The sequence below is a fragment of the Myiozetetes cayanensis genome, unplaced genomic scaffold, assembly GCF_022539395.1.
Source record: "Myiozetetes cayanensis isolate MyiCay16 unplaced genomic scaffold, myiCay2020 scf12, whole genome shotgun sequence".
Lineage (NCBI taxonomy): Eukaryota > Metazoa > Chordata > Aves > Passeriformes > Tyrannidae > Myiozetetes > Myiozetetes cayanensis.
The window spans coordinates 14,509,139-14,524,560 of NW_026086826.1; the positions used below are offsets into that span (position 1 = coordinate 14,509,139).

At 38.3% G+C, this 15,422-nt stretch overlaps 1 protein-coding gene across 1 annotated transcript in view; it reads right to left on the reverse strand.

Moving 5' to 3' along the window:
- COL24A1 (collagen type XXIV alpha 1 chain) overlaps nt 1-15,422 on the reverse strand; it is a 127,455-nt gene that overhangs the window by 20,139 nt on the left and 91,894 nt on the right. The window contains exons 33-46 of the mRNA XM_050307085.1: nt 14,435-14,488; nt 13,420-13,473; nt 13,150-13,203; nt 11,220-11,273; nt 10,525-10,632; nt 8,602-8,655; nt 8,039-8,146; nt 6,978-7,031; nt 6,137-6,190; nt 4,801-4,857; nt 3,296-3,349; nt 2,424-2,477; nt 2,274-2,327; nt 184-237 (exon numbers count right to left, since the gene is read on the reverse strand). Coding sequence (XP_050163042.1) covers nt 184-237; nt 2,274-2,327; nt 2,424-2,477; nt 3,296-3,349; nt 4,801-4,857; nt 6,137-6,190; nt 6,978-7,031; nt 8,039-8,146; nt 8,602-8,655; nt 10,525-10,632; nt 11,220-11,273; nt 13,150-13,203; nt 13,420-13,473; nt 14,435-14,488 — 867 coding nt within the window. The remainder of the gene's footprint in view (nt 1-183; nt 238-2,273; nt 2,328-2,423; nt 2,478-3,295; nt 3,350-4,800; nt 4,858-6,136; nt 6,191-6,977; nt 7,032-8,038; nt 8,147-8,601; nt 8,656-10,524; nt 10,633-11,219; nt 11,274-13,149; nt 13,204-13,419; nt 13,474-14,434; nt 14,489-15,422) is intronic.

Here is a 15,422-nt window from a genome sequence, read left to right on the forward strand (position 1 = left end):
TCAAATATTATTAACATTCAGAAGTGACAGGTGCTCCTTTACACTTCCTGGATAGTAAGAAGGTTCCTTAGAGTGTACATAAGACCTGTAGGTACCACAGCCTGATTCAATTTTGGTTTTATTTTTATTAGTATTTTCTTTGTTTTATAACCTGTAAATAGAGTTTAGAATTTTGTTACTTACAGGAATTCCAGGTTTGCCTGCCTGACCCATCGCTCCTTTCTTCCCTGTGGGTCCCTAAAAGTTACAAACATTTGTGAACTGACAAATGTTTTAAACTCAATCCCCTAAGAGCTGAAGATTGTTCCCCTCTTAATATGCATGTTCACATTGCCTGGCTATGAACCAGACTACTTCCATTCCAGAAGACAGCAGAAAGTTTTTCAAGTAAAAGCGAATAAATTTCTGGTAGAATTGTATATATCTTTCCCATTTATGAATCAGTATAGTGTAGTTTTCATAACTTTTCCCAGCTAGAGGCATAAAATATTTTTCATTATGAAGCTGGCAATTTCTTCTCTTTCAGACACCCGTCTGTGAGAAAGTGAACTTTTACAGCATCTCCTGTACTCTTTAAAAGGGAACTCAGGAAAAGTACACAGTGTAGACACACTAAGTGTCTGTGAAGGAGAATACTGGAAAACAACAGTGTCCTATATGGGAACATTCTTTTTATCTAAGATGTACAAAACGATAAAATTTACTTAAAACCTTTTTTTTCCATATTGACTGATCTAAAAATCTGTAGTCTCAGAAAACTGAGCAATACTGAGCAGACAATATTCTTGTAAGTGGTTTAGTGAGCAGGAGGCCAAGCATCAAGGAAGAAAAGCTTTTCAGAGAACTTTGTTTATAGGATATTCTCCACAGAATATAAAGATCTATGTCATTAATTTTATCCTCCCTCTAAAAGATGCAGTGACTTGACAACAGGGACAAGAATAATGTTTGTTAGCATAGAACAAGTAGAAAAAAGCTTTCAAGATTTTCCAGATTAATTATTTTAAACACTGTTCATTAAAGCAGAAGTTATACTAAATTACTATGCTGCAATAAAACAAAACATGCAATAAAGTGAAAAGGCTTGGATCACTGTAGTTGTAAATGTTTTATAATTTATGTCAATATGATAAAAACAGAAAATGCTGTTCTATTCCTTAATGTAATGCCTTTTTGTTAAGAACTGGATAAAAAAAGTCCACCAATCAGAACTGGAATGTGCATATTCAAAGAACTTAATATTGTTTTCATTACAACTTCTGGATACGTAAACCCAGATGATTCAGCATTGCAGTTTACAGGATTACCTTTGTAGGGTTTGCTATAGCAACACCAGTAATGCCAGTGGTTGCTCCAAGCTGGATATTGGTTCCACATTTGTAAAAGGCAATATTAATCTGAGGAGCATTTGCAATACAAAGAAAACATTCTCCAAGAGCAGTTACTGATTTCATCCTGTGCTGTGAGTAGTTTGTCAAAGGCAACATGTCTGAGTGCAGGGCTAGATTACATGCTGGTAATGTTTTCACATCATGTTTCTTTTCTGTTGCTCCCCGGTCCTAGTCTACTACAGATTCTTGTAGTTACCTAGAAAATTTTAGAGCTCTAATATAGTTGCTCTATGGAACTTTTCACACAAAATATCTCATTTAAGTTGCAATGGCAATTGGTACTGTTAGAAACCTTTTAGCCTAAATCTTTTGAAATCTCAAAGGCCAATGACATGCAGCCCATGAGAGAACATAAAACACTTTTGCCAATTTTAAACACATCACTGAGACAAGCTATTATTTCGAAAGGGAAAGACTTTGGGTTTGATATTTGTCATGACTTGCTCTCTCATTATGCCTCTAGTATTCTGTAGCAAATTCCTTATTTCCACATCCCTGAAAACTCAGTGCAGTGCAGTATCAGGAGGCTTCATTTACAGATCAGAGAAGCAAAATCCCAGGTGCCTTGCAGAGCTACTTTGCAACAAGGAACTCCAGTTAAGGGTATAATTGAATATCACCAAAATGTTTCCAAAAGAGCCTCTTGTAAAGCTTTATATCAATCCGAAGTAAAACCACCTACCTATCAAATAACACACATTTACTATCCCAGATCAGTATGCAATTTTCCATTTTATATTTTTGTTTTCCCTGCAGGTATGAAAAGGAAACCCAAACACTTACTTCTAGCCTTAAATAACAGTTTTCCAAGGATAGTCAGTCAACAGTAAAAACACACAAATCCCAATTAAGTGCAGTTTTGCTTTGCTTTTTTCTACTTACTCCTGAACCTCTTTCTCCTTTTGGTCCTTGCTCTCCCAATTCACCTGGCTCTCCCTTTGAAAAAAAAAAATAAATGAAAAGAATTTGAATGCAGATGAAAACATATTTTCAACAGTCAATATATAAATCTCACTTGTTTGAAACACTTACTGGAGGCCCTTGTTGTCCAATAGGTCCTCTAAGCCCTGGAAGGCCTATATGACCCTAGGAAGGAGAAAATATAATATATTACAATACAAGTAACTCAGCCTGTCATACTCAGTGAGCTATAGACTTCCTTGTAAAGCCCTTCTTGGGGGTAGTGGGTAGACCCAGATTAATTGATATGACTCAGATAAAGTACAGTCAGATCTCCACGATCAAACTTATGGAGCTTTTATTTTCTACATTCTCTACTCCAAACTGCAAGAGGCAATTACATATTGTTTAAACATTTCTGCACTTCTGTAAGCATAGATTCAATTCATTCATTTATTCCTATGTCTATCTGTATTATCTAGTGCAACCCTCCTCCTCAAGCAGGAGGAGGGTTTTTTTAACTGTGAGGATGACTGAGCACCAGAAAAAGCTGCCCAGAGAGGTTGTGGAGTCTCCATCCTTGGAAATACTCAAAGCGTGACTAGACATGGTCCTGGGCAATCTTTTCAACCCTCCTCCTCAAGCAGTAAAAAAAGCCATTTCAAATGGAATTTCATGTGTTTCAGTTTTTGCCCTGTGCCTCTTGTCCTGTCACTGGACACTGCTGGGACAATTCTGTCTCCTTTATGTTCATTCCATCCCACCAGGTATTTATACACACTAGGGTCACTCAAGTCTTCTCCAAGTCATGAGTTTTAGCTCTCAACTTCTCTTATGAAAGATGGTCCGAAGTGTTTTAAGAGTTCATCGGTGCAGCGAGGCATCAGTAAGTAAGTACACCTCTGCACACTTGTGAGAGATGATGATACTTCTGCTACATTACTCCACGTGTATGCATGGCATGCCATGTTCAAATAAAAAGAATAAAAAGCAAGAGGTGTTACCTTGTAGCCCTCATCACCAGGTTCTCCTCTATCTCCCCGTTCACCACTGGGACCCTAGAGAGAAAACCAAAGAGCAAAATATAACAGCTGAACTGAAAGAATGTTGCAGTGAAGAACAAAAAGAAAGCTGGGATTTCTCTCAAAACAGACTAACCAATGACATGGAACTGAGGAATATAAATATTAAAGTTGGCTAAAGGAATAAACATGAATAAACATGTTTTTTTTTCTAAACAAAATGCATTGCAATCAGACAGTAGCCACTGTCTAAAATATTTTGTAACTGAAGATTAGAAGCCAAGAGATCAATTTACATGGATCTAAATGAAACAGGAGCATTGACCTCAGTAGAAATTCTCCAGGTTTATACCCATATATAAGTATATATGATATCTGAATTTAAAATCTGAACGAATAAATGAAGAGACTCTGTTTTCAAGAAATGCAAGGAAAACTCTCTTTTGCTTTCTGTAAGACAGCACATTAGAAATGGGGTTCTTTTCTGAAATTACTTGCTGTACTCAAAATCTGCTTTAATCTTGAAGTTTGTCCAAATATAAAGGCAATTTCAATCCCTCAGCATGCCTCACACATGAGAGAGCTGCACAGGAGCAGAGGGAATAGCATGATTTTTGTGATTGATGTGATTCTTCCTGCTGCATTCAGACACCTCACTAGCTCTACTTTAGGGAAAGGCCCTTACTCCAGTCCCACAAGGAACTGGATTGTCCTCCAGAATTTTAACTCTCATTGTAGCAAATGCACCAAATTTAAGTCAAAGGAAAAAATACGGGATAGGGAATCACACCCATAAAAAGTAAGAATGGCTGAGCCTTTCCAAAAGACATCCAGCCACTCATTAGATGAAATAATAAGCGACTGCCTCTTTCCCACCTGACTTAAGTAAAGGTAAGTGCCGAGGCAACACTAACTGCAACATACCCTTACTGCTGACATATGGATAGATCAGTCACTTCTAGTGCATATGCACCAGGAGATACTATTGTGCAACTGCTTGTATACTCTCTAGAGTTTCAGCAATCTCATGGCATGTTTCCTACAAGGGAATCCCACCAGGTGAAAGGGCCCCACTTCCAAGGTTTGAGCAGTCAGCATTACGGAGGCAGTTTGGCTACAACAGAATGCAGTTCTTTAAATCAGTTAAATCAGTTAGCAGTGATAATGAAATAAGTCAAAACATATTTTTGGTTAGTAAAGCAATTAGGTGTAATTCAGGGTAAACAGAGAGGGTAAAATTCTGTTCCTAAATGTGCTGGTCTACACAAAGACTAATGGCATTAGTTTAATTAAATAGAGGGCACATAAAACTTAAGCAGGAAAAAGCACATGACTGCATTTTTCAGAGGGAGATTACACATTAAAGGATCATTTTTGTGCAAGGGGTTACTGACTCCTGAGACAGCAATACAGAGCTTCAGAAAGAACAGCATTGGTTTCTGTCTCAAGATGCACTAATATAATTTGTTAGAGAAAGAAAGACCTACTGGTTCACCTATGGGCCCTGGTGGTCCAAGGACTGTATTGTCTTCCCCTGGGTAGCCCTAAACCAGAGACAAGTATTAAAAAATGTTAACTTGGAAATTCAACCTTGTCTACCATGCACACAGGTTTTAATAAAAAACCAGAGAGCACACTGTATAGATGCTAAAAGTGAATATGATGCTTATGGTTCTAACACAATGGAAATCATAACATTTTAATATTTACCTAAATGTCCCAAAGACATTTAGGACTAAAAATGATAGGTATTTGCTCTATTCTCAAAGGCAGTTATTTAAAAAAAAAGTATTTAAACAATTTTCATTTAATCATTTCTTTATTTAAAGAAAAAAAAGAGCATAAACAGGATATTTAGCAAGTGGAAAAAATTTCTTCCACTATTTCGAGAAACACACTTACTGCAGAAAAACAAGCGTACAGAAGACTCCAACATTAAGCCTGAACTCCATTAAATTTTAAATATGAAACAACTGCCATCCAAGCTAATAAACAAAACGTTATCTATTGTAGATGATACTTAGCAGTATTAAATGCAAAGAGACTGATATTTTGAATATTATTCAGAGTTTTTAAAATGCATTAAAATGCTTTTTCAGAAGTGATCAAACATCCTAGACACCTACGTTCCAACAATTTACTTTTCAGTTATTGTTTCTGAAAATGGTATCAAAACCTATTTATAACATCAACCACCAAATGCCTCTTAACAGTATTTATTGCAAAACTGGCCCTAGTATAAGAATGTATTTCTCTGTCAAGTGCAACCCCAAATCCATCTTCATGAAGTGAATCCATGTACCTGCTTGGGGTCACACACACTTCAGTCAGGATACAAATCTGTTTGCAGGACTTGAGACTTAAAAGAACAACAGTAAATCTGACACTAAAATAGCAACAGAGGCCACATCCTGTCCCTAACATTTTAAATTAACCACAGACATTTGTCCATCTCAGTTGGACTTCCAGGCAGATCTGTGGGTGTACTCACAGAGTTAGAGTTAAGTAAATATTTAGCTGGTTCTGCACTGATTATTTTTGTCCAGCAGTGCTCACTAAGGGCAGTAGTGCTATCTGATACAATAGAATGAGTTTCTTACAGTGGGTACTTTGTGTTTTAAAACCTCAGGCTTTTTAATAATATAATTTGAGACTCCATCCCTGAATGATCCATTTCTCCAGTTTGCATTTCTTTTCCTATTCTCTCACAAATACTGCAAATGGTGGCTTTTGCTGTGTGCCATCAAAAATAGGAGGCATGTAGTAAAGTTTCCTCTGTTCATAATTTCACAAACTGTAGGAAAGCAAAATCCATCTTCATACCTTTTCTCCTTTGGGGCCTGGAGGCCCTGTAGACCCCGGAGAACCCTGATGACCCTAAAGAACCAAACCAAACTATAATTAGTTCCAAAACAAATAAATAAAGAATTATTTTATTTTAAAACTTTATTTTAGTTGCTTGTAACTATTGTTCTAGTTTTTACTCTGCTTGTCAATAATTATAAATCATGATATGACAACAAAATCAATGGACCTAGGAAGAAAATGGATTGTGTGCAGGAAAAGCTCTGTGCACAGTGGGAAATCACAGGTTCTGGCAGGGTTTAGTACAGGTGAGGGGAGCTGGACTGGTTTTTGCTTCGGGGTTAGGGTCATTGATGGATGTTTGTGTTTGGAAAAGAGACTGGACAGTATGGTCTGTAAGAGCAGAACTCAATCAAGGACTTTTGATGACGATCATGACTGTTTTTCAGTGAAAGTCACAATATATTTATGTCCTTCAACTAACCTCATTCAATCAGTTTCTGTTACTGAAATGGAAACTGCCTGGCCAGACAGTAAGCAGAGGTTGTGGTGTTTGCTGAACTCTCTTCATAATGGATAGCTGTAGTAGTTTCATAGGAACTTTATTCACAAGGGGTGAGATGCATTGGACAAACAAGGGTTTAGAATCAGTGGTAAAAAACCTGCTAGTGAACTCACAAAACTCAGTCATCGTTGCCTAAGGTTAAAATTTCTGAGTAGACAATCATGTCATATAAACATATGTGAGTATCTGTCTTTCCTAAAGATATTTGTGTAGTTTAGATACAGATCCCAGTGATAGCTGAAATTAAAGTACCACTTTGGGATGTGTGTGCACATGAATTCAGTAAAAACTCACCCCATAACCTGGAATTCCTGACTCTCCTTCAGGTCCCATTCCTCCTGGGTGTCCCTGTTAAATGCAACACTCAGTGAGAGAAAAATGAGCTCTTTTGTAAAGTGTTACAACAACATCTACTTTATAAAAAGTCACCACTTGGTAAAATCTTCAAATATTGCCATTTAACATATACACAACTTTCTTGTTAGGTCCAACTTAATTTACTAAACAATAATGGGCTCTTCCCTGTTCTGTGGAAAAAATGATTGATGTTTTCAGTCCTAACATTATAATCCTTGTGCATAATTAAGATTTATAAGGATCTGAGTTTTCAGAGGTATGGAACTCTGTCTGTAAATGCTAGTATGCCAAGAGAAGTTGAGGGTGATCATCACCTTAGGAAGCTGAGTCCTTCTCTTGAATATATTGGCCATTAGATAGTTAACTTTACTTCTGCACTTCCTGTGTTCAGTAACACATTGCTGCTTTCAGTGGTCACAGGATTGGGCCCTGAATCACTGAGACAGGCATGTTGCCTCTCTGGATGTGTCTGTGCATCTGTCACGCAGTGTGGAGCAAGCTTTGGGAGCTTATTATGGAAACAGACTTAATTCAGTTAACTTTGGATGAGATTCCCATTTAATAGAGTGGTAATCTTCATCTGAAATGCTTTATTTCAGCCATGGCTTAATCCATGTTATAGCAAACCCAGCAATTTCTATTTTTGGAACTGGGAAGGTTTAAGTAATAGCCATAGCAGGGAGGTTATATGTGGAGGCTGGGGCATGAGTATTCCATGGAGTGCTCTGCCATCCCACTCCTCTGACTGTCAGGGGACCAAAGCTTAAGATGACTTCTTTCAGATCCACGCCCCAGGTTTCTGTCTGGAAAGGTGCACAGGCCTTGTTCTGATGCTGAAAGACCATGGGACACACAGGCTGGGAAGGACACTCCCTGCTACCTCACAACTATTTATATTTATATGTGCTACAGCTGTGACTTGCCTCTTTCCATGAAGAGACATGATTCTGCTAAAACAGAAACACATGGGCTCTTAAGTAAGCATGTTCTGTACCAACCATGGGACCTCGAGTTCCTCTTGAACCTTTGGGACCAATTTCTCCAGGTTGGCCAGTTTCTCCAGCAGGTCCAATTTCTCCCAGAGAGCCAAGCTGCCCCTTTTCCCCCTGTTGGCATTATTGTATTAAAAATAACAAGAGATTGACACTAAGTTTCAAAATGTGATTTATGCTTATTCAAAGTGTGTAATTTAATAGTATTATTAAATAGGTATTACGTTTACTGTAGTTATTAGAACGCTGAACCCAGAAGTCTGCAGTATAAAAGAAGTCTCTGCTGAAGCCTTACTATTGTTTTGTTTTAGCCAAAGCTTAGCAATTTTTAATAGAAGCAGAAACTCTTCTGAGTTGCAAAAGCACATTCTGATACAAATCTAAATTTCCTAAGGTTCTGAATGTTATTAATTGCAGAATTATGACAACTCTAATTGCTATGGCTAGCAAGAAAAAATTGGCTTGAAGCATGACATAAAACAGGGATAGTTTTGGTTCAGTGGAATTTAGTAATGTAAATTTGAGTTCCAGATAAAAGCAAGGGAACCGGGGAAGATGACAAATACTACCTTCTTTCCTAAACGGCCCCTCTGACCTGGATTTCCTGGTGTTCCTTCGGGGCCCTATTGATTTATTAGAGAAAGAAAAAGAAATGATTGAGAAAGGCCTGGAAACATGTTTAAACTGTGCTTCAAACTGGATAAATAAGTAGGCTTTTGCAATGTAGAGAAGTGGGAGAAAAAATGTCATTAAATGTGGCTGTGAGCAAGTTAGTAGGACTGTTTTGAGTTAGAGCAGAAACAAGTGGGCAAGTAGCAGGGATCACTTATCAAACTAGTGGAAATGTACTAAAAATAGAGGAGAAAAAAACCCCAATAAATCTTTTATATTCTGTCCACACAGAAAAAATAATTCTGTCCACACAGAAAATATTACCTTGGAAATAAAATTCCTTCAAGACAAACACCATGTTTAAAAGAAATACAATACAAAGCCAGAGGAAAAGTAAGAAAACCTTGAGGTTGTCAAGTGTGAAGAGCAGGGCCCTGATGCAAATTGCTGGGGAGCAGATACCTAACTCAGTAAGTGCTGGTGCCTACCACTACCCACCTCTTATCATAACTGTGTGTGCTGCCTGCTGATGAAGGGTACTGTGGAGCTACAGCCGCTCTGCCCTCCAGATCACTTCAAAACTGACTTTACCAAAGGGCTAAATGTGTCCACTGCTCACTGGTTTCAATTTACCCAGAAGTTGTATGAGTTAGAGGAGGTAATTTAGCTCTAAGGGGAGACATATTTTGGGCCACTGTGGTGATAAACCAGGGTAAACATAGTTTAAACAGATTTGTGAAGATTATTTTTTGCTTTGTAAGCTGTTGTTTAAGGAAAATATGCTATTACTCTCACTCCCAATGAAACACTCAGACAATTGGATATAGGAAACTGATTTCCATGATTAGACTAGGATATTATGATCTGTCTGCATCCCTAGAATGAGGTCAAACCAAAACTGTCACGTGAGTACTCCCAAATGCCAGGGAGGATGAATGGGGAGGAAGGCAGCTTTGCAGCTACCTTTGGAACATGCAGAACAGAAACTCGAAAAATCCCCCACTAACCACATCCTCCCAAACACTGGATTTCCAGACCTGCCTGTCTCACTGAGCCACAGAAGCACTGCTGATGTTGTTTATTGTACACAAGTATAATTACACACAGTGTAGATATGCCAGGGCTGAGCTGTTTACAATAATTTCAATGTATGAGACTTTCATACTTTCCAGTGTCTTCAGAATTGCCGACTCAGAACAGAAAGTTAGTCGTATAGTTCTTTCAGAAACAAAACTTGCTCTGTAGCACACTGTGCTACAATAGTTCACTGTGAAGAACCCAGGACTAAAGACATCAGACTAACACTGATGCTTAGAGGACAGTGCTCACAGCCATTAACAGCCCTCTAATGTTTACTCAGACTCCACTATTGCATAAGAGCTACACAGAAAGCAGCCAGAGGACTGCAAATGAGAACATGATGATTTTGTTTAGGGGATCTGATGTTTGACTTGAGGCTACAATACTTGCTTCAGCAGCTGTGCTCCAAAATACTAGTTTGCAGTTACATACAAGTTAATAGATGGATTTTAGCTGCTAGGAGTGATGCCAGAACAAACACACAATGGATCTAATAATGTTGACTATGAAAGAGGGATCTGAAGTGAGAGACTTCAGGTTGTGTGGTATGTGTGTCTGGACAACAAGTCATGAGGAATCTCTATGTGCTAAGAGATCACAGATTTAAGATAGGAAAAGCATTTGTCTCCTCTCTCTCTACCAATCCTGAAAAGCTATACCATGTAGAAAGCTTATTTCAAGACTGTCATGTCTAATTACATTGAAAATCAGAAAATTAAAAAATAAAGGAAGCAAGCAAAATTAAATTTGCTTAGAAAAACAAGTGACCAAAAAGTCCCCTTCAGCCTGAAAACACTTACAGGAATGCCCATAATGCCAGGTTCACCAGGGGGTCCAGCAATTCCTGGTAACCCCATCTCTCCTTTTTCACCACCTTCTCCAACAAGTCCCTGGTCTCCAGGGTCTCCCTAAAACAAAGCAAAAAACCAAAGCTTAGTCAAGCTGCTGCTACAGGATTACTCGTTCATGAGAAAAGTGAAATCTGAATCTTTGGGTTTGACAAAAAACATGCTAAAACTGATGTCTCTCATATTCAGATCAGGCTCTAAGTTAGGGTAAAGCCCTTTCTATCTCATTCATACACTCCTACAGCCACATTTTGCCCCATCTGTGACTGAGTATCTGAGGTTGTTCTCTATTGCATCCCCTGTCCTGGCACCTGCCACAGTCCCTGGCACAGCACTGATCCAGTTCAGGGAGCAGAGCAGCCTTGGGCTTACTCTCTCCAGCATTTTAGTCACTATAGAAACAAGCTCACTTAAGTCAACCTTAAGCACTCACTTCTCCATCTTGTATTTCTTTGTCAATCTATTGCAGCCCTTGCAGGGTAGATATGTACCCAAAATGCAAACGAAAGCTTATAATATGCAGGATATCCTATGTTAAAATAAAGATGCACTCAGCTGGGCTCTGTTGACCTGGTGAAATAGGATAAAAAAGGAGATCTGGCTTCTTAAGCTAACTTCTTTACATCTTCTACAAAAACTTAATATACCTTTGGACCATCTTTTCCTTGAACACCATCTTCTCCTGGAGGTCCTGGTTCACCCTTATAGAAATGAACAGTAGAAAACAAAGTTATTGACTTCTCGACATAGAAGTATTGCCTTGGAAGAACTCACACTAGTTGTACACGTGATCATTGTTTTTTGGCCAACTCTTACGTTGCTGTTACAGTTTATTTATCTTCAGTGCCACAGCCCATGAATCTCTAACACAAGAAAATGTAAAAGATGAACAGTACTAGAAAATGAGGCAGTGCTATGTCCATATAACACTGGAGACTTAGATAATGACACTGAGATTTTTTTGTTTCAGAGTATACAAAATGCAATTACAGCAACCTCAAAAATATACCTTTTCTGTCCTGAAACTTCTATGTTTATGTGGATAACTACTATATTGCTATGTTTATTAGCTTAGTTTAGGGTCATGAAAAACTCATTATTTACCATCAGTTATCAGCACCATGGTATTCTAGAATATTTGCCTTTCTCAGGTAAAGACAGTGGTAACTTGCAAATACGTGCTGCCCTATAACTAATAACACAGTATTTCACACCTAGTGGTGTGATTAAGTCCAGAACACCCACTGTGGACCATTATCATGAATTTCTCCTCTCCAAGGACAGGTAGAATTATGGAATGCACCTCCTGGGCAGGAGGAAAAGATGACAGCAAGGAGCTGATGGAACAAGAGAGCTCAATGGTAAGACTCAAGTCTGAAAAGATATAGTTTATACACTCTTTTAAAAGCATCCTGGATAAAGTCTGCACAGGAAAAATAAGCAGGGGCACACGTGCTTGGCAAAATCAAGCGTGGAAGCACCAGAAGCAAATCAGATGTTTTAGATGGTAGTACAGAGAGACACCCTGCTCTGATGTGACTATAATGTTCTCATTATCTCACCTAGACAGGGTATCCATATACAGAGTTATTGTGTGCTGTCATCTTAACAGTTGGGCTGGACCCCCTTGGATTTACCTTCAAAGCACTCATTCATGTCTCAGTGATAGAGAATCATAGAATCATTAAGGCTGGAAAAAGTCTCCAAGATCATGGAGTCCAAATTTTGACCAAAAGACATGAGACACTTAGAAATATTTTGACATTATAATCACAGAATCACACAGAATCAGCAAGGTTGACAGAGACCTTCAACATCATAATGTCTAACCATCAGCCTAGAACCACCATAATCACTCCTAAACCATATTCCCAGATGCCACATCCAGATGTCTCTTGAACACTTCTACAGATGGTGACCCCATCACCTCCTTGGGCAACTTATTCCAATGCCTAACCATTCTTTCAGTGAAAATTCTTTTTCTAATATCCACTCTGAACTTCTTCTGGTGCAGCTCAAGGTCCTTTCCTCTCATCCTTTCACTTGAGACAGAAGAGAGCAATGAGCTCTCTCTTGAGAGCTCATTTCTTCAGGCTAAACAAACCCAGCTCTCTCAGTTGCTTCTTCCAAGTCTTGTGCTTCACTAGCTCTGTTGCTTTTCTCTCTTGCTTCAGCACCTCAATGTCCTTTTTGAAAACAGAGGCCCAGAAATGGACGCAGCACCCCAGGTGTGGCCTCACTAGTGCCAAGCACAGCAGAACAATCACTACCCTAACCCTGCTGGCCACACTATTTCTGATACAGCCCAGGATGCCATTGGCCTTCTTGGCCACCTGGGCACAGTGTTGGTTCATATCCAGCTGGCTGTCAAATAGCACTCCCAAATCTGTTTCTGCTGAACAAGCCACTCTTCCCCAATCAATATACTTTTTAACTTGCTACAATATGCTTTAAAAAAAAAAAAAAAAAGGTATCAGAAAATAACCTCTTATTGAATTCATCTGATAAATCAAGAACCTGCATTTCATTTATAACATACTCTCCTGTTTTGGAAGAAGATTTGCATACATCGCTTACCCTTAAACCTTGATCGCCTGGTTCTCCAGACTTCCCAGCAGGTCCAATGTCTCCCTTAGAATATCACAAGAAAAGTCATTAGATTTTAAAGATCAGTACTCCTAACAATGACAGGGTTTACAAATAATGCAGTCACCAGGACAATAACAATATTTCTTAATAGTTCATTTCCTGTGTCACTACTTGGCTAATGAATCAGATCCCTCTGATTTGCTTTTATGCAAATTTCAAAATTTAAACAGCACAAGAGAGAATAATTTCAGCATTTACCTTTGCGCCTGGTTCCCCCTGTAGACCAGCTTCTCCTTCAGGGCCAGGAGGTCCCTGCATGGTACAAGAGTTATTGTTGCACATGATCACTAATAATAATTTTGCAACAACTAAACAGTACAGCCAAAATTGAAGCAGAAGAATGACATAAGACACTGGGAAAGAAGCATGTCTGAAAAATCAAATCAAGACAACACAGTTCTTTGTTCCTTCTAGAGCCTAACAGAAGAAAGGAAAGGAGGGAATAGGAGGAGTTCAGGAAATACACTGTGGGTCAGAAACATATTGAAGACTCAGCAGTACACTAAGCCTGTACCTTTGATCATACTGGTAGGCTGAGCAAACATCTATCCTTTGTAAATCTAACTGACAACTCCATCACTGTTTAGGCTTGGAGCCAAGCAGATATAGCCTTTGGAGAACAAAGCCCTTTTTGGAGGTTTCAGCCCTTAATGAGTTAATAGTATCAGACTGCTTCTTGCAAAGTTTACATATAAACCTTTTTTTAATAGTCAGTCAGAAGACTGGATTTTGGGTGACTGATGAAGCACGTTCTTTTGAATAAGCCAAATCCCTTCTGCATTAAGTGAGCTTATCCCTCAGGTACTTCATTACAAATGTGGTTAATTCATTCTGTCACATTTCTTTCAATGAGATATTAAAAACAAAGGAAAAAACAGAAGCAGAATTTAGCAAGAAGGCTGTCTGCAGCTGCTTTTCTTCATCTATAATTTGCAAGGGCATATGATTAATGCTGTTTTACTGTCTAGCTGCAAGGAAAACATTCACCTTCTATGTCAAGATATCATGAACGTATGCTCAAAGACAATGTTCTCAACACAAAAAGCTATTTATTTTAGATGGTTTTTGGAACAGCTTTAAGTAAGAGTCTCTCAGTAGCTCATGGTATTTAATTCAGCTGCAGGCAATAAAAAATAAATTTCTAAACATATTGTCCAGGCTTAGTCAGTTGTTTGAGTGTTTTTAGTTGCTATATAAATGATTAAAAGCTCACCTCAAAACCCATTTCTCCAATAGGGCCAGCATCCCCTGGTTGTCCTCTTGGACCCTGGCATTAAACAAAATTTTGGATGCATCACTCAATTACCATTAAATTACATCATATAGTCTTCAGTTTGTCTCTTCATAACTCTTCCAACTGGCATAAAGAACTGTATTTCATTATCTTTCCTCCTGAGTCCAGCAGTGTATTTCAGTCCCACGATGGCATACAGTACCAACCGTAACACACTGAAATAACAAATCTCAAATAATAGCACAGATGTCCTTTCTTTTAGACCAAAAATAAATTATTATCTGAACTAAGCTCTTCTCTTGATTAACTGAGACTTTGTTTAATTAAGGTTTGTTAGACTGTCTGGTTTGCTTTGTGGAAAAGCCTACAGTCTGGTGTGGAATTAACTGAAAAAAATACTGTGTGCTTCACCATGGGTTTAGCAGCATTTGTACAGAACAGTCACTGAGGCTTGAGTTTTTTTGGTAATATTTGTAATTATACCATGAGCATTTTATTATAAGCCTTACATGTAAGTAATAAATTTACTTCAATAACACATATAGGGATTGTTTCCCAAAGCAGCATGTTTGAATTCTCTGCACATGTAGGATCTGGGATTTCAGAGTAGGATTTGTGTGCTGGGGGGTAGAAGTTGCCCGTAACCTGCTTACAGTTGATTCTACAGCCACTATGAATGTATGTCCAGACAAATCAGCCCTCTGGATGTAATTGGTCTTCAAACTCTAAGAAAGTTCATATCCATTTACCACTTTGGGACTCCTCTGTGTTTAAATACATTCTAAATTCAAAACATTTTGTTGATCTATTATTCTCATTCAAAAGAAAGATGCTGCTGCCTGTATTTATGATAGAAGCCTTTTAAACAAATATTTACTTTAGTTTGTTTCACTTCCTCTTACAGACTATGCATGTAGTTTTGCTCCTCCTGATGACCTGGTAGTGACAATGAGAGTATTTTCTTCCC